This window comes from Telopea speciosissima, chromosome 2, assembly GCF_018873765.1.
Source record: "Telopea speciosissima isolate NSW1024214 ecotype Mountain lineage chromosome 2, Tspe_v1, whole genome shotgun sequence".
In the NCBI taxonomy this organism is placed as follows: domain Eukaryota; kingdom Viridiplantae; phylum Streptophyta; class Magnoliopsida; order Proteales; family Proteaceae; genus Telopea; species Telopea speciosissima.
Window position 1 is genome coordinate 19,611,820 of NC_057917.1, and position 19,290 is coordinate 19,631,109.

The 19,290-nt window shown below is 39.2% G+C and overlaps 1 protein-coding gene across 1 annotated transcript in view; it reads left to right on the forward strand.

Annotated features, from left to right (window-relative positions):
- The first annotated feature begins 1,030 nt into the window (after nucleotides 1-1,030).
- Nucleotides 1,031-19,290, forward strand: part of LOC122651746 (nucleobase-ascorbate transporter 12-like) — a 28,096-nt gene continuing 9,836 nt past the window's right edge. Inside the window, exons 1-8 of the mRNA XM_043845267.1 lie at nucleotides 1,031-1,797; nucleotides 1,912-2,009; nucleotides 2,107-2,277; nucleotides 3,623-3,723; nucleotides 4,617-4,752; nucleotides 4,963-5,013; nucleotides 5,129-5,416; nucleotides 15,993-16,227. Of these exons, the coding sequence (XP_043701202.1) occupies nucleotides 1,308-1,797; nucleotides 1,912-2,009; nucleotides 2,107-2,277; nucleotides 3,623-3,723; nucleotides 4,617-4,752; nucleotides 4,963-5,013; nucleotides 5,129-5,416; nucleotides 15,993-16,227 (1,570 nt within the window). The 5' untranslated portion in view covers nucleotides 1,031-1,307. The remainder of the gene's footprint in view (nucleotides 1,798-1,911; nucleotides 2,010-2,106; nucleotides 2,278-3,622; nucleotides 3,724-4,616; nucleotides 4,753-4,962; nucleotides 5,014-5,128; nucleotides 5,417-15,992; nucleotides 16,228-19,290) is intronic.

A 19,290-nucleotide genomic window follows, 5' to 3' on the forward strand; every position in this document is an offset into this window, starting at 1 on the left:
GATATGTAACGATTTTGACAGTGAACAATCCCACTAAAGGATCATTATCTGTTCTATTTCTCAGACAAGTCTATTTTCCCAAGTTCCTCAAATAAGAGGTGAAAATGACCATCCTACCCTTGCCCGAGCACACTGCCCAGGTGGATCCACCCCTCCCCCCTATTTGAGGCACTTGGGGAAATGGAGCAGATAATTTTCCCTAAAACCATGATTACGCTTAGGCACAATGGATTATGGATGGTAGTTGAGCGGAAAAATGAATTTTTATCATATGCAGTAACTGCACGGTGCTGTTCTGCATCGTGTGACGACTGCAGAGGCCATGTGCACCATGTGGAGCTCACTGTACCACATGGCCTCTACTGCGTTGCATGATGTAGTACTACATCGTGCAGATACGTGAGAGGATAACAATTCTGGAAAAATATCTCCTGCGATTCTCTAATCGGTACAATTTCCCTAGTTCCTCTAATAAGAGAGGGGTGGACCCCATCCGAACAGAGTGTTTGGTCAAGGGTGGAATGGTCATTACACCCCTTGTTAGGGAATTACAGGGAATAAAGATCCTGGGTTGAGCTGGGCAATCTATTATATTAAACAAAGAGAGTTGGATTTACAAATGACAGGGAAGTGAGTGTTGAGACTTGAGAGCAGTGTAGTGTACGTGTGGGTATAAACTGAATGGTTAAACCCTTGGATTGGAATATACATAACATCCATCTACCTTACAAGAAATCTGAGGGTTTCTATTGAAGTAAATGCAGCACGTGCATATTGGATGGTTTAGCCACTTTTCATTCTCGGAATCATAAGTTGCTATTACGCTTAGGCACAGCGAATCACGGATGTTAGTTCAGCAAAGCAGAGCTGAGCAATGCAAAGCAAATCAAAGCAAATATTCCCCCATTCCTAAATTCCATTACATCGCCCGAATAATTCGGGCGAGTAGAGAAGAAGTAACACACTCTCTCTCTCTCTCTCTCCCTCTCTGTGTCTTTCTCCACACACTCTACCTCTCAGCTCTTCTCTACACCATCGTCTTAGTTGTATCCCTTTTTGGCGTTTCTCCGTTCCCAGTAGTATCAATGCGCACACGTCTCTCGCTCTCTCTCAATGTCTGATTACTGAAAGCTCGAAGCTTGCACAGAAAACCACTACCGTCCTTCTCCCGAAACCCTAAGCCAGTAAACTAAGTAAACTACTCCGGGAGCTTCATCAGAACCCTAGAAACTACCAAATAGAGATCAGATCTACAGACATTTTCTGTATTTGTTATCCAGTGATGCAGCTTTAGCTAGTCGGAGAAAATGGCAAGCACCGACTCAACAAGACGCCCAAAGCCGGGACCATGGCCACCGGCAGCAGAGCCCACTGCAATGCCGGCATCGTGGGCCAGGAGGACTGGATTCAGAGCGAGGCTTTCTGGTGAGACAAATGCGAGTGATTCTGGTCAGATTGTTGCAGTTCCCAAACCTAAAGAGGAAGAGCAACGAGTGGATCTCGAATCCGGACGAGCTCGGCAAACTCCAGCTGCGAATGGTGAACTTGAGAATGAGAAAATGCCAGTATCGACTGATAGAGATCAAACGGTTAAGAAGAGGAGAGAGACGGAGGGGACTGCGAGGAGTGCAGCAGCAACTGGTACCAACGGCCAGGCTCGGTCTGACCCTCCCCCACAGCTTCCAAAACCGAGACGAACTGAGGAAGTGGATGTTTTGCCTCAGTCCGTCGACGATGTAGGGTTTGTGGCTCGCCACTCTCATATGAAGTACGAGCTTAGAAACACCCCTGGCCTCGGTGAGCTTTATTAAATATTTTATTTTCTTTCACAAAAAAAGGGAAAAAAAATGTGCCTTTTCAATTTTTCTTATGGTTTTCAATCTGTGACGGATTTTCCTGTAAATGCTTCAGTTCCTATTGGTTTGTATGGACTTCAGCAATATATTTCCATGTTGGGTTCCTTGATTCTCATTCCACTGGTCATAGTTCCAGCAATGGGCGGCAGTCATGTGAGTTTCTATTCTGCCATTATTTTTCAAAGATCTCTTTTGTTTGTGCAAGCTAAATTGTAGGTCACCTGGTCTAATGAAAGTTAGTGAGTGTCAGGAGGATACTTCTATTGTGGTATCCACTGTACTCTTCGTTTCAGGGATGACGACACTGTTGCATACGTTCTTTGGGTCAAGATTGCCATTGATACAGGGTCCATCTTTTGTTTATCTGGCTCCAGCGCTGGCAATAATTAACTCACCTCAGTTCCAAGGATTGAATGGCAATGTAGGTTTCTTCTCCCAGTATCATCTTTCTATTTATGTAGTAATATACTGATTTTTCAAGTATTGATGTCAAGATTTTGGGAAACCATGCTCATTTGCTCAGTTCTTGTAACTTTTTTTTTTTTTTCACTCCAATGCTTTTTGTCTTATGTCTAAATAATCTAATGAAGTTATTTGGTACAGTGAATAAGTACACTGGTTCTCTATACTGTTTAAGATATACGTGTGATTGAGGAGATGAAATGTGTATCCTACAAATGACCTTCAAGCCCATCCTTTGAAACAATCCATTCCACACTCTGTCATGGAAGTCACTTTATATAGTTGAGAAATAACTCAATCAGATTATTTTAAGGGAAGAGGTTCTGTGAGCCAACTGCGGAGGGTACACTTGCACCCTCTCTTTCTATCTATCTCTCTCCTCCTCGCATGAAATGACCTCTGCTCCCTATTGTATGAAACCGTTTCATCGCTCCTCATTGGTGTGCTTCCTATACTGCTTGCTCAGAGAATCCTCTCCCTTAGTTTAAAAGTAAAAACTTGACACAATGTATTAATTGTAAGGGAGAAAAAATGCATTATATTTTTTTCCAGTTTAATGTCCAGACTGGATGTTGAGGTTTTCCTTATTGGTAATGTTCATGGAATATGAATTGACATGTGTCTTCCAAAAAGTGGAGGTCTGATCAAGCACTTCCATCAGAGTTTGCCCATAGTTTTGTGGAGGGATCCTGAAGGTGCTATTTCCTCATGTCCCCGTGAGGATCTCCAAAAAGTTTTCAATAGTTTATATCATAGTTCTAAACCTCGCTGAAATCTCGGCAAAATTTGGCTAATTTCTCTGATTTTGACAATAAGTAGTGAGGAAAGACATGTATAGTTTGGGCCTTGTCTCAAGTATGGCCTCGGATGGAGCTGATTGGAGGGCAACGATTCATGTAGTCAATCCCATTTAGGTGGGATATTCCTGAGCTTTTGTCGATGTTGTTGTGCTCTTTTCTTTTTACTAGTATGTTTATTTGTTTTGTCTTTGCAAGGATCCATGTAGCCGACCCCATTTAGTTGGGATAAGGCTGAGTTGTTGTTATTGTGAAAATATAAAGCAATGAATGCCATCTTGCTGATGATTCTGTCACCATGCAGAAATAGGTTGACCACTGAGAGCTTGTGAAGTGTATTTATTTGTCCTCTTTCATTAATAGCTTGTCATGCGGTTAGTTAACATGTCCGGACCATTATGCACTGCTTTGTATTTGAAGCAGTGTGCGTCATCATTACAGATGGCGTACGGGATTTATTAATGGTGACTTCAATTAAGCCTCATCATAAATAATTTACTGTTGCAGAATTTTAGGCATATCATGAAGGAGTTGCAGGGTGCTATTATCATATCTTCTGCATTTCAAGCAGTATTGGGGTATAGTGGACTCATGTCACTCTTTATGAGGTTTGCCTCGAAATCTTTTTGGTTGTCTATATTTTATGTTTATTGGTTTGTTTGTGTATGTATGTGGGTTGTCAAAGTCAACAAAAGTTATTAATCAGTTTGTAAGAAGTATACTTTGCATCTCTCACTGGAATCTTTTTTTCGTGAGAAACATAATAAAAGTGTTTGCAGTTATTAAATGTAATCAATTTATTCATAAGGATAATATTGGGTCTTTTCATCATCTGCTAGATATTTCATTTTGCTACTGTGGACAGAGTAGATGTTGACAGTATTAAAGGAATGGATGTTTTATTGTTTATGAAGTTTCTTTAGCTATATTTTGCAAAACAAGGGGGGTGGAAGGGAGGGAATCCAGCAAAGATCACAATGGATGTGTATATTAGCACCCCCCCTCCCCAAAAAAAAAAAAGGAAAAGATGTTGTTAGGTCTTCCTGTTTAATTGGACACGGAGTTGAGTCTCAAAGTGTGAGTTTAAGCCTTATGAATTGTGCCTTCAAGCTTCCTTTGGACTTTTGGGTTATATATTCATTCCTTTGTCCTTTCAGCTATTTTGTTTCTTTGAGTCTTTCACAATGTTAAGATTGATGAAGAAATTAGAGAAACAGAACGTGATTGAGTTACTTTATAAGTATTATAAACCTGAAATAATAAACTTACTATATACGTATCATAAACCTTACTGCTTATTGTGGTAAGAGTTTATGAGAGGACTTTGTAGGACAAGGCAGTAGGTGTGATATATCAATATGAAATCACTTTAGCTTATCTTTCCAAATCACAGTTTTTGTCCTTTAAAACCTGTATTTCTTCTACTTTGACTTGCTGAATTTTTGATACTGTTGTTAGCATTTCCAATTACTCATCTTTATGCAATTCCTTTTCTTATCAGGCTGATCAATCCAGTGGTTGTAGCCCCTACAATTGCTGCTGTTGGACTGTCCTTCTATAGTTATGGTTTCCCTCAATTGGGTACCTGCATTGAGATTGGTGCAGTGCAGATACTGCTAGTCATCATTTTTTCGCTTGTAAGCAGATAATAGCCTCCAGATTTTAGTTGTGCATAAATTAAATTTTGGGAGTTACTCGCATGTTATTACATGATCATGTTAGCATGATAAGTTGATAATCGTGGCCAACTCTGGTTTCATGATTTGCTATTTGCTAACTTTTCTTTTATGATTGTGCTATATGACCCTCAAATGTCTGATGTATGTTTCCCTGCAATTTTGCTGCAGTATCTTCGTAAAATATCTGTCCTGGGTCATCGTATATTTCTAATTTATGCAGTAAGTCTATAATTCTTTATTTTTAGTGATTATTTTATTTTTCAGCACATTTTAATTATGTTATAGAGAATATGTCCCATGAATGTGATTCACATTTTTCTGATATATCCTGCAGGTTCCCTTGGGTCTTGCAATCACATGGGCTGCAGCTTTCCTTCTTTCTGAAGCAGGTGCATATAATTACAAGGGTTGTGACATAAATGTTCCTTCCTCAAATATTATATCTGAAGACTGCAGAAAACATGTTTTGAGGATGAAGCATTGTCGAGTATATACTTCCAATGCATTGAAATCCTCCCCGTGGTTTAGATTTCCATATCCATTACAATGGGGTACACCTGTCTTTGACTGGAAAATGGCTTTTGTAATGTGTGTGGTATCCATAATTGCATCAGTTGATTCAGTGAGTTTCCTGCCTCTTCTTAGCATGTCTTAAAATTTTTTTCGGACATTATTGTTGTATTTTGCAGTGTGTCAAGGCATGTTCTAGGTTTTGCACCAGCCTAGGCATAACATAACTGTTTGGTTGCCTAGGATTCTAGATGTATTATGCCTAGGCCACTAAGAGACAGTCGTGGCATATAATTTAGGCACACGCCCCTGCCTATTCAGTTATACTGCCTTTGAATTTTGGTAATGATACATAGGATTACATTCCTTTTGCTTTTATTTATCATGTTTAGTTGTCTTGAAAATGGATTTTGATCATAAGAGTGTTGTAGATGTAATATAATGTATTACACCCTTAAATGTTTAGTCATGTTTATATAGAAAGCAAATATGGAATACAAAGAAATTATTCTTCTTGGTTGAGAAAAGGGTTTCCATTTTCTTTGTTGCTTTAGTTTTCCTTTTTGTGCATGCCCTTCTATTTCTCTTGTAAGGCAAATACCAATCTGAGATGAAATCATCAAGATCAGTTTCAAGATGCCTGGAGTTCAATCTTCGAGATTTTTAGCCTAGAGACCCTTTGATGGATACTAACAAAGTGCGAATTGAGGAAAGAGAGATACCGCAAAGTGACTATTTTAGATATTTGGGGTCAATCACAAATAAAGAAGGCGACATAGAAAATGATGTCTCAAAGAGAATTAAAGTGGGGTGGTTGAAGTTGAGAGGTGGGTCTGGAGTGCTGTGTGATAGACGTATTCCCTTAAAGCTTAAAGGAAAGTTCTATAGGACGGTTGTTTGACCGCCTATGATGTATGGGGCAGAATGTTAGGCAGTTAAGAAGTGTCATATTGAGAAGCTCTATGTGGCAGAGATGAGGATGTTAAGATGGATGTATGGAAAAACAATGGAGGATAAAGTAAGAAATGATCGTATCAGAGCTGACTTGGGAGTTGCTCCGATCAATGACAAGCTCCGAAAGAGTTGTCTGAGCTGGTTTGGTCATGTTCAACGGAGGCCGAGGGATGCCCCAGTAAGGAGGAGTGATATGATTCCGATTGCAGGAGCTAAAAGAGTGAGGGGCAGGCCTAAAATGACCATAGGAGAAGTTGTGAGAAAGGATATACATAGTCTAGGTCTCGTGCCATGTATGACCTCGGATAGATCCTATTGGAGGGCAAGGATCTATGTAGCGGACCCTATTTAGCTGAGATTCTCTTGACTTGCTGGGCTGTACCTCTTTCCTCTTTCACTTTTCATTTATTTTCCTGTTGTTCATTTGCCATTTTTTGTTTTTCACTTCTCATCTTATTTCCCATTTTTCTTTGTCACTTCTCAGTTTTTACCTACTTTGTTTGATTGGATTATGTAGCCAACTCCATTAAGTTGGGATAAGGCTGAGTTTGTTGTTTTGTTAGACCCTTTGTCTCCTATCAAACATGTTACGAACATTAAGGTATATGGGACTTCTGAGTATTAGTTTGCTATACTTGTTTCATTTCCCAACTGTCTATGCTACAAGCCATGCCATTACGTAAGGCTCCCTAGATGTTTTACAGTTATAGGGAGGTTTGTATCTTCAATCTGAAGTGATTCTTGTAATCTTAATTTCATATAGATTAATTGCAAGATGCCTTCACATCAATCTTAAAGTTTTCAAGCGTAGACTTTAGGGCATACAGGACATTTGGGTATTACTTTGCCTTAAAAAATTGATGTTTTTTTCCTGAACTGATTCTTATAATGGTTTTGCCATTAAAATGGGGGCTGTTGATGGTTCATCGTTTCATGTGCCAACTGCATCCTTTGTGCATTCTGTCATGCAACTAGCTAGAGACTAGGGTGCAGGCATGGGTCTGAGTGTCTTTGAATTTAGCCTGAGGTAATGGTCAACTTTCTATTCCCATTGAGTAGGATAAGCATGAGAACTTAAAGTTAGGCTAGTACTGATATATAACAGAAGTTTTTCATAGGAAAATAATTGAGATCGCGTTCTGAAATATGTCAAGTTTCTACTATACAGTGAACAAAAGTTCCTTATGGTGATGAAAATTGGACTATCATGAACTAATTTTGATTTAGACCAAGACTAAAAGATGCAGGAGGTAATTCATCTAAACAGAATTTCTCTAGGTCTTTACTTTTGAACGTGAGAAGCGCAGCCAGTGGGCCCATGTTTGTAGGCTGAGATCTCAACGCATGCAATCTCCTGGTCATCTCCACCAAAGAGGCAATCTCAGTCCCTTGGCAGCTAGTATAGGGAGAATAGTTGTAGAAGTCAATATCTGCCTCGTGGCCTCATAACATGGTGGTTGGTTCCAAGTCTAATACTTTATGTTCTTTAGTTTTACATAGAATAGTTTTGCGTTCTATTAAAAGTAGGATAAAAGTTGGACTTTTCACATACTAATACATAAAATATGAATGCCATCCTTTGTTTTTAGTTAAGAATCTGAAAATTCAATAAATATAGATGTGGCTAGAAATGTCTGGTCTTGTACTTCTATATGTGTCTTCTTTCCTGGTGGTAGGTTTCTAGAAGCCTGATTTGATGGTGGATAAGATGAAGAAGAATGGAAGAGAAAGTAGAGGGATATGACCTGGGAATCACCACCAACCATCCTACTGAATCATCAGAGTAGGGCCTGTTGAGTCGCCACAACAGAAGTCTGAATCACTATAGAACTTGAGGAAGCAAAGCTTTCTTTCACAGTAAAAATCATGGGGGTGGGGTCTATGGCCTGACATTCTTTAAATAGGAACTAAATTTGTAATTGTAATAGGAAAGGAAACTGTACGTAGCATAAGAAAGGAAAGTGTACTTGAAATAAGAAACACTCTATCTTAACGAAATTAGATAGGATAAGTGTCACATGTTACCTAATACTAGACTCTAACCATCCTTAACAAACAAGGAAATTAGAATAAGTGATTAACTTAATCAAATAAAACACTCAAACTAAACTAATAAAGTTAATCCTGTATTCCTATTTCCTACCCATATTTTAGGCCATAAAAGTGGCCTATTACAATGAGAACTCAGTGGAATAAAGGCCCAACATGTATAGAACTAAACCTAAGTAATGTAGGCTAGGTTCACTAGAAAAACCTATCCTACAGTAAAATCACATGTGGTGTCAGTTGGTAGGCTCCAGTCAAAACAATGGGCTTCAACTCTTGGTTCTAGCCATAGGATTGGCCTCAAATAATCATTGAAGGAAGATTATACAGGGTACACTTGACTGTCAAAATATGGGCAGAAGTGGATGGCCTGATTTGAAGTTGTAGGCCCTTGTAGTTTCTGCAGAACCCTCCCAGAACAGTGAGCCGCAGGGAAGAAAACTTGATCTCCTCAGGAACTCGATGGGTGATCCTTCAAGCATCCTGACAGTAGCTTTTACAGCACCAACAGGGTCTCGAATCACTGTCAGATAATGGCTTAATAACAGGGCACTAAAATGGAAACAAAGGAGATCGGCTGGAGGGAGGTCTCACACCTCACTGTATCTCACAGCAACAATGGCTAAACAACCAAGCTTTTCATTCATTCATCTAATCGTGTTTGAGCACTAAGGCTCTTACAAATATATAGGGCAGCACCCTACTTCTAAAAAGGAAAGAAAGAAAATAGAAACTTCTAAATAAAAGGTCTACACATGTAGTGGATCCTCTAAAAATAGAAATTAGTAACCAAAGATCTCCTAATAATATCCCACGTAAGGCAACAACTGGCTGTGACTTGGTTTCCCAAGTAATGGTCAGTATGGGCCCCACCAGATCTAGAAAATCTGAGAAATATGCTGTCAAGTTCTTCTCCCATGCAAGCTGTCCGAGGGATCTTCTAGAAGTTCACATCCGCAAGTCACCTACACCCAAAAGTCCCTTGCGCAGCTGGCATTGGACCCACACGCAAATCTGGAAAATATCTCCTAAATGTGCTGCTGGTCGATATCCTCATAATAGGTTGCTCGATATGGATAGAATAGGACAAAATAGGCTGGATCAATAGCCCCAAATTATGGGCCAGCTGTGAACCAGATTTGGAGCCCCAATCGAGAACTTGGCCTACACCACTAAGACCTTTTTTCCACCAAAGTAAATCCATATGTGATTTATCTGCATCAATTCTCCTCAGATTGAAAAAAAAAAAAAAAAACTCGACCACAAGTTTTGTATTGAAGAGGGAGTAATAGCATGCGAGTCGCAACCTTGACGAGTCTCTCACAAAATTTGGGTTGTGCATAGACGTTTGGAGTGGAGTCTGCAAACCATAGGAGTTTTTTCTTCGAAGTAGTGAGGTGAAATCATTAACTCTATGGAATCCTCAACAAGAATATCTTGAATATTCACGGCTTCATGTGGAGTATTATCGAAGTCTTCCTTCACCATGAACACATCTAGTATAGCTGCTGCAACCTTGTCTTTGCTATGTTCTTTGAGTTTTGCAACATTATCTTTTGCAGCAGATTTTTATCGTGTTGAATCTCTTCCTTATAACCTTCAAGCATGGTCTCAGTTTTTGTTGTCGCAGGTTTCTTTGATTTCTTCATCTTTATCTTCAAATGTAGGCTCTAATTCTTGAAGTGAAGGAAAATCCTCTACCGTGCAAAGGACATGATTTTCACCTTGAATCATTTACTCTTCTACGATTGTTATCTCCTCTTCATGTTCACAATCGAAATCAAACTTGTGTAGGAAAATTGGATTCTCCTTTGCTGACTCATCAAAGTGATAGGTTCCTCCTCTTTAATTGCTTCCTTCGTTTCTTCCTTTGATGATGCAAAGTTGAACACAACATGTGCTTTAATATTATTGGTGTCAGGCTTCCGACACTCTCTAACTTGCAAACAACTGCTTCAAGTTCTCTTTAGCTTTGAAGGCCTTTTGGTGGTAATCTTGTCAAAGAGAGCTTCTTTTGAATATTTTCCGGTGGGGATTTGTTCCTTAACTCGTGCTTCATCTCTTCCCAAATCTAGGCTCATGTCTTCTAACTCTATGCCTCGTTTTGTGTATTCCCCACCATTGTTTAGTACGACCAATCAATCGCAAATGAAAAAATCTAAGCTTCCTCTCCTCTGTCTAGTTGTAGCAGTCAAAATATTTCTCTGGAGAAATTAATCGATCAAGGAATAGCCATGGGTTCATCAGTCCATTAAAGTAAGAAACTTCTGGCTTCACCTTGGTTGTAGTATTATCAGTCCTATAGTAAATATTGTTTTCATATGTACTTCCTCTTTACTGCGTCAGTCAAGCCATATTATCAGATAGTGGTCTGACCCTTTCAACTAATTGATTGGTAGAAGCTTGAAGGCTGGCCATATCAAAGTTCCTTGAATTACTGTTGACCATAGTTCTGATCCCAATTGATGGGTTTCTAGAAGCCTGATTTGACAGTGGTTAAGATGAAGAATGGAAGAGTAAGTAGAAGGATATGACCTGGGAATCATCACCAACCAACCTACTGAATCACCACTATAGGGCTTGTTGAATCACCCAACTGAAGCCTGAATCACTGTAGAACTTTAGGAAGCAATGCTTTCATTCATAATAAAAATCATGGGCATTCAATGGCTTTACATCCTTTAAATGGAAATTAAAGTATACTTGAAATAGGAAAGGAAAGTGTACTTGAAATAAGAAGCACTCTATCTTAACTAACTAGATAGGATAAGTGTTCCACATGATTAAAACTCTACCCAATGTAGGAATATGAGTTCTATTCATATAAGACTATCCATCCTTAACAAACAAGGAAATAACAATAAAGGGTGTACCCAGTGCACGATGCTCCCGCTACTGTAGGGTCTGGGGAGGGGTATGCATATGTACACAGCCCTACCCCCATTTGTTATGGAGAGGCTGTTTCCAAACAAGGAAATAACAATATAGCTTATAAAGTAAAACACTCAAACTAAATTATAAAGTGAATCCCGTATTCCTATCTCCTACCCATATTTTAGGCCCATTAAAGTGGCCCAATACAATGAAAACCCATTCGACCAAAGGCCCAGCAGGTATGAACCCAATCCAAGACTTTTCCACCAAAATAAACCCATTTATATGATTTATCTGCATCACATGGACTGATCATACAGCCCCCTGATCAAAGTCCCCACTATTACAACTTGCTGAATTTTCTGAAAAGAATCTGGATTTTAGCAGTTAGACCTGAACCTTGTAGCAGATGACTACTTTGGATGTGTTTCAGGTGTTTTTTTTTTCAATGTATAAAAAAATTTAATTCTTTGTTTCCTTCTCTGAAATCTTGAGATGATATAGTCTCCTTTATTTTAGATCTTCTTTCTTGATTTATTTCCTGATTCGAAAAAATCAGTTCTTCGATTGTTATCAATCAGATATTTACAGAACGAGTCATTGATCAGATGTTACTCCTGTTACTCTTTTTTTGTGTTTATCTTTTCCCTTTATTTGGATTTATTGTTTGATTTTTCACTTACCAAAGGTAACTTCTACGTCCTTTATTGAGATTTTAGTATATTGTGTTGGATTATTTCATTACCCTTTTACCGTAATCCTATAAGGTCCTAATTCTATGTATCTTACCCTAATCTGTGTTTAACTGGAAACTGTAACTTCCATTCCCCTAAGTGTATTAGTTTCCTAAACACCTTCCTTCATGACTGCTTTATCTGTCCTGTCTCATTAAAATTTGAACCTTGGCAAATTAAGGTTAATATTTTCTGATATATTAGGCTCCCTTTGAAGTATTGGGTCTCGGAAGTGAAAAAAGATGAAATATTTGTAAGATCCACATAGAGTAATAAATGTATAATTTGTATCAGGAGAGGTAAACATGGAGCTGTGTACTATCCAAGAAGTGGCTTGATGCTTGTGTAGTGCATCTGAAGTCCAGGTGTCTTGATCTGAGACTCTGAACTTATTTATTCAATTTTTGAATGGGTTTTGAACATAGTTGCCTAGGCACCAAGTTGACCCAAGTTGGTGGAGGAGGCGTCTAGGCGACAAGGCACCCTAGGACTTTTTCCCTTCTATCCCATATATCTAGTAGACACATAATAAACATCATAAGTAAATTAACAGCTAATTAAAGAAACCAGCAGTAAAAATCAACAGTTGCATATAAATTAACATCCATTGTAAGACTGACCAATTAGAAACCACCAGTGGGTGAGCCTTGGCACAACGGTTAAGTTGCTATTGCAACCTGTTGGTTGCAGGTTCAAAACTTGGAAACAGCCTCTCCTGCAAAGCAGGGGGTTAAGACTGTGTACATTTGCCCCTCCCAGACCCTGCAGTAGTGGGAGCCTCGTGCACTGGGTAGCTCTTTTTAGTTCTGTAAGACTGACTGATTGTTCACAACAAACTAGTAGTGAAAACCAGCAGTTAAATATAAATTGAACAAAGAAGATATTTCAGTAATTCAGTTCAATGATATTTGATGTGTCACATAGGAACAAAATTAATTGCAGTGGTAAATTAGCAATAGACTAAAATGGTACAACCAGAGACAACAGTATAGCAAGGTTTAAGATTCAATGATTCCATGTATCACAAGCATTATAATCCTGTACACTGCCAAATAAAAAAAGTTAAGGAAAGAGTCTATATTTAGATAACAAAAAGGGCGTACCTAGTGCACAAAGCTCCACCAATGCGGGGTTTGGGGAGGGTCATAATGTATGCAGCCTTGCTCCTGCTTTCGCAGAGAGGCTGTTTCCAGACTTGAACCCGTGACCACTTGGTCACAATGGAGCAACCTTTACCGTTGCACCAACCTATATTTAGATAACAAAATATAAAAAAAAAAGATACAACAGCACAAGGCGCCTGCCCAGCCACCTAGGCAGATCAAGGCGGTCACCTTACCTACATCCAGTAAGGCGAGCCATCGCCTCAACATCCTGAAGGCGCCTGGCGATGCCTTATCAACTATGGTTTTGAAGTGTTTCTCTCTGATGTAGATCACAAGTCCATATGTACCTGCAGGAACAAGCTCCAAAACCAGCCCAGCAAGGCTGTGGATTCGACTGCTGTGAGAGGCAGCCTGGTTTGATTATGTGGCAAGTTTTTGTTGGTTCGATGGAGCATCACCTAAGGCAGCCCGAACTACTTCACAAAAAAAAAGGTTACTATTCACATGAACAGTACCTGAGCTACTGTTCACGTGAACAGTGTTATGGGTTCATAAGCCTTGTATGGAGAAGGAAATCCAAGCAAATACTTGTCTGTGGGCCCCACTGAAGATAGCAAGACAAGGCAGATTTTATTGCTGATTTAGTTAGTTACTATTCACTTAAGTTTCTATTTTTGTTTACTTTCTAATTTTATTTTAGTGTACGTAGTCAAGTCTTAGATTACTGGGTGTACAAGCCTCAGTATACTCTTGTAAGAGGCTTATAGTAGTTTCCTTTTTCGTGACTTTCTAATTTTGAACTTTCTATTTTGTGAAGCTTAGGCCAAGCTATAAATATCAAAATGTAAATTCTGGCCCAAAAACTAATGGGGTTAACACTATGAAATGCAATTTACTAAATTACCCTCCACACTAAAACAAAAAAAATACCCAGCCCACAATCACTTTCTTACTGTTGGACTTCAACTTTGAAAGGCTAATAAGGTAATTTTGCAATGTGTGAGATAGATCCAGAATCGATTGAGCACCACCGTCGCATCCCTCTTCTTCCATTGAAACTCACCGCTGCAGCCATGGCGTCGTCCATTGCAGCAACAAATGGATCGTCTGAAGATCTACATCTGGACCAAGAGAAGAAGAAAATGTTGTTTGACATTTTTATCCTCAACTTCACTTTACCTTCCCTCTCCAATAACAACCTGCACCTGTAATTGACCGCCACCACTGTCCGAAGCCGGTCTCCGCGTGATAGTGAAAGAGATATTGATGAACGCTGGAATCCATGCGGGCTGTAACAGGGTAGTTGGAGCAAATAAGTTAAGGATGCCACAACCGATGAGTTTACATGCAGATGATCCATTCTCCCTCCGCTTCCGGGCGTCGGACTGTTGTTTATGTTGCACTTTGCAACCGGTTATTTTCAGCTTTGAAAGGAGTAAAATAACAGAGAAGGGGACTGCAGTGTAGGCGGAGATTTGTTCTGTTCGGAGCATAGGTACTCTGACCGCCATGTGTATAGTTACAATTGCAAGGCTGCCGGCCGTGAGCCAGCGCACGGGAATCCCGTCGACCGTCGTCATAGCTGCGAAGATCGTTAGAAGCTGACCATGAATCAGAGAAAAATGAAACAAAAAATAAAAATTGGTGTGCTATTTGAAAAGAAAGGAAAAAAATTGAACCTTGTTGAATCCAACGATTTTGGCTTTGTCATCTTTGAAATTTGGAAAAGAATTCGAGAGAGTTCCGATGAAAATTTGCAGAGTTGAAATGGAGGGCATGAAACGTGAAATTTTTTGGCTGGGTTTTTTCTGTTTCTGCACTTTCCTTCTGGTGTTTTCTGGGTTTTGTTTACTAGGATCCTTGCAGCTTGTGAAGAGGCTGTCATACTTGAATCACTATTGATGGAGTTGGATCTCATTCCACTGTCATGCGGAATCTCCCTCCCTCATTGGTGGTGGCCAAAATTACAGGTGGAGTTGGTGATTGGAGAGGGAAGGTGAAGTGAAGTTTGGGGATAAAAATGTTAAAAAGCATAAGCGGGTAAGGGATTGCAGCAGCGGTGGCCATCTGTTGGGTGTGAGATGTGGCCAGGGAGTGAGTGTTGGATGCGCTAGGCACAAATGGCAGCAGGGGCCAGGGGAGCCCGGGGACAGGGGCGGGGCCTCGCAGGGGTGGAGGCGGGAGAGAGAGGAGTGCTGGAGGGGAGAGGGATCCATGGTATCCTGAGACGGAGAAGAAAGAGGGAGGGAGAGTGAGAGGGGGAGGGAGGTGAAATTACAAAAACATCCACACTTCATGTCATAACAAGGGCAGCATTGTCTTTTAAAAAATCTAACCTGCTGACATCACTAATTAACAGTTAAAAGGCTAACCCTGTTAGTTTTTGGGCCAGAATTGTTATTTTGGTACTTAGTGGCGTTGCATTAAATAACGGGATAGCTCACGGGGTGGTGCCGATAATTTCCAAAAAAATAATTATAAAGTAGAGGACAACTAGGAATCCAAACTTAGAGAACAAGTAGGGATCCCAAAGACAAAACAACTCATTACTTAGCACAACTCATTACTTAGCAAAGTAATAAGAGAAGTCCTAATCTAACTAGGACAAACACAAACTAAAACCATCAAGCTACGATAGGGACACTCCCCTTATCGTGGCAAACTATAGCAGTGCTAACATTGTGCACATGCAGGATTAGACATATGATTATGTTTGATCATGGGGAATGCATGATGATTTAGAACTCTTTTCCTTTGGCAAATGTGAGGGGAACCTCCCTCATCATCTAACGTAAAAGCTTTCATTTACTTCTCCAGATTTCACAACAAACATATTGAGGAAAGTTTGTAGTAAGCTGAAGCCTAATTGTAATTTTCTGTATTCCACTGTATGTAATTTTCTGTTTGAGTTATTTAACAATGTTAAAGATTATTTCATAGCTAGCCCCTGATATTTCTGCATGGTTATTCTTAGGTTGGCTCATACCATGCATCTTCGTTATTGGTTGCATCCAGACCTCCAACACCAGGTGTTCTCAGCCGTGGTATTGGACTTGAAGGCCTTTCAAGTGTCTTGGCAGGTCTCTGGGGTACAGGGACCGGTTCTACAACTCTTACTGAAAATGTGCACACCATTGCTGTGACCAAAATGGGTAGCCGAAGATCAGTTGAGTTAGGTGCTTGCATTTTGATACTCTTGTCTCTTGTGGGTAAGTGTGTTTCATATATCTGTTTTATGATATTGAATTGCTGACTAGACAATATCTATGTGGAAACTTGTCTCATTTTTACACACGTGTGCGAGCACACACACACACATACTATACATATGTCAAGTAAATAGTCAACTCACCAAGCCTATGTCACTCATCTATGTTAATCTTGTTTTGTCATTCATATCTATTTAATTTAATCTACATGAATCACGTTTTTTGATTCTTCTCTATTTAAGACAACATCTGCTGTCAACTCAAAAACAGGCAGTCACTGATTCAACCCAGGACATTTTTCCCTATTTTTCCTCTGGTGCATTAAATGGTTTCTGACTGATATGATTGGGCCTTCTCAATTGACTTTCTCTCATATTTTCACCAATTGGTGCTTCTTTTAAGTTTCTTTGAATGCATTCATTGATAGTCTTGCCTAGCTTTCTGTTCTTTGATATACTTATTTAATCTACATGTTATTTCTCTGTTTTCTAACATCTAGTTCCGTAAAACATTGTTGGTGTTACAATTTTTCTTGTAAAGACTACTCTTCTGCTTTTGTGGAATGTGTTGATGGCAGAATACGCTAGAAAATCCTCTCTTCATCTTTCCAATAAATTGTTCTTTCATAAAAATAAAAAATAAAAAAAAATAAGGGAGGGGAAAAAAAAAACTCCACTTCATTTGAGGACTTATAGTTTGTGACATCCTTTCAAACTCATCTTTCCAATAAATTGTTCTTTCATTAAAAAAAAAATAAGGGAGGGGAAAAAAAAAACTCCAATTCATTTGAGGACTTATAGTTTGTGACATCCTTTTCAAACTCTGCCCCACTATTGACCATTGATCCTCCCTCCACGGAATGGTCCGTGGATCAACAATTTTAAACACTACATCCACTCCTATTTATAATTGGAAGCCATATGTTCTGTTTTAATCCAATTGATCTTAAAAACTTTTAATTCTAAAGCATCCTTTGTAATTCTGACTTAGCATTTAATCTTGTTAACCAAAACTATATCAATAACAAACACAATACACTGTCTTATGTCATCCTGTTTATGTCTACAGTCTAGTAGTCTCATCCATCACAGACGTAAAGAGATAAATATTCAATGCTAACCCTTGGTGCATAGTTGTCAAGGCGCCTAGGCGTCCAGGTGCCTTGGCCGACTTGGGCGCCTAGGTCGCCTAGGCAGATGCCCTGGATGCCTTGGCCGCCTTGTTGGTGTCACCACGTTTTTGGACCCTCTCCAGCGCCTTAGGTCGCCTAGACGCCGTGAAAACTATGCCTTGGTGTAGACCCACTATAATTGGTGACTAACTTGTGATGCAGATGAGTCACCTAAAGGGCTTATTTTATTGGAAATAAGCTTTGGGTTATGTATGCATTGGGCCTTTGATCCCATGTGATTTCATTGTAATGGGCCTAAAATATGGGTCGGAGGTAGGCATATGAAATTAGGCTTAGTTAGGTAGTTTTTTTTAATTTTAAGTTGTTTGGTAGGCTTTGAATTCCCTCACATTGCGTGAGAAGGTTTCCTTTTAATTATTATGCTTCTTATTTATGTTGCTTAGCAATATGATTTTATTTTCTTGTTCAGATTAGGATTATGCTTTAGTTTTTTATAAATAGCTTGTAAGAGCCATTGGCTCACGCACGATTTGATGAATAATAGAGCTGAGCTTTTGCTTCAATGGAGTGCTGTGCGATTCCGGAGAGGATGGGAAATCTTTTGAGGGCAGTGAGATTCTGTTCCTTGTTCTTGGTGGGAAGCTATACTTATCTATCCCCTTCTTCTTTACTCTGTTTTTCTCTCGTTCAAGTAAGTGTGTTGCATTTGTTTTATTTAAGCTTTGTTGTTTACTGTTTAATCATAGTTTGGGCAGGTTTATCATCATTTTTTATTGCTGAATGCATACTGTTCTTGTTGAGAACCAAATCACAACAAGAAGCATCTCAATTTGGGATGGTGGATACCCTGTTTTTGACTCCTTTTCAGCAAAAACGAGATTCACAATTATGGGGAATCTACCCATCAGATCAGAGAGATCTTTTAAGGCATTCAAGTACTGCCCTAAAATCTCCCTGATTTTGACTCCTTTTCAGCAAAAACATGATTCGCAATTATGGGGAATCTACCCATCAGATCAGGGAGATCTTTTGGGGCATTCAAGTACTGCCCTTAAGGGACCTTAGACCACATAGTTTACTGAAGATCAGACCTTCTGATCTGCTGTTATTAACTTTCTCTCAAATCTGTCTTGTTTTCAATTCAGACCTGAGGATTCTTAATTACTTTCAATCTAGCCCTTAGATTGGAATCTGGTTTTTGAGATTGCATTAACCAGCCAAGTAGGGAATTTGATCTTAATTTTAGACTAATCTGAATCTTGGATTTTGAGAAATTGAAATTCCCCTCTTTTCTGAATTTGTATTTCAGATTTCACTGTTCTTAAAATTAGTTTTAATCTGACTATTAGATCACTGCTATCTTTTGAAGATCACCTATTCTATTTAATTGTGATTGGTAGAGTTTGACCTTCATCTGAGAAGGTTGACTTTTGACTTGGGTTTACTTGGGATCTTGTAAGGGAGGTGTTTAGCCTGAACCTAGGATTCATCCTACCTGCCCCCACCAGCTTGTCTATCCCCTACTGGTTCTGAGTTCTAAAAGTGGTCACATCTCTATCACAGATCCTTAGGTATGTCAATATATCAAGTTGAAACAATTTTACTTTTCCAAAATACACCACAAGATTTCTCTTGATACCCAATCAATACTTTTGCTAGATCCAAAATGGCCATGTGAAGATATTTATCATTTTCTTTATACTTCCATTAGAATCATAAATAAATTGTTTTTGGTTGAGTTATGTAACCCGATAAGGGTATTTTGGGTTTTTTCTTTGTTTATTCCCTGTTATAAGCATAGTCGGCTATACAGGGACAATATTGTAATTCTGTCTTATAAGTGAATGTTATAAATGAAGGTGCTGAGCGTGAAGATTCATTCACTCAAGCCATTTCATTTTGTCACCTCTCTTCTAACATGGTATCGGATC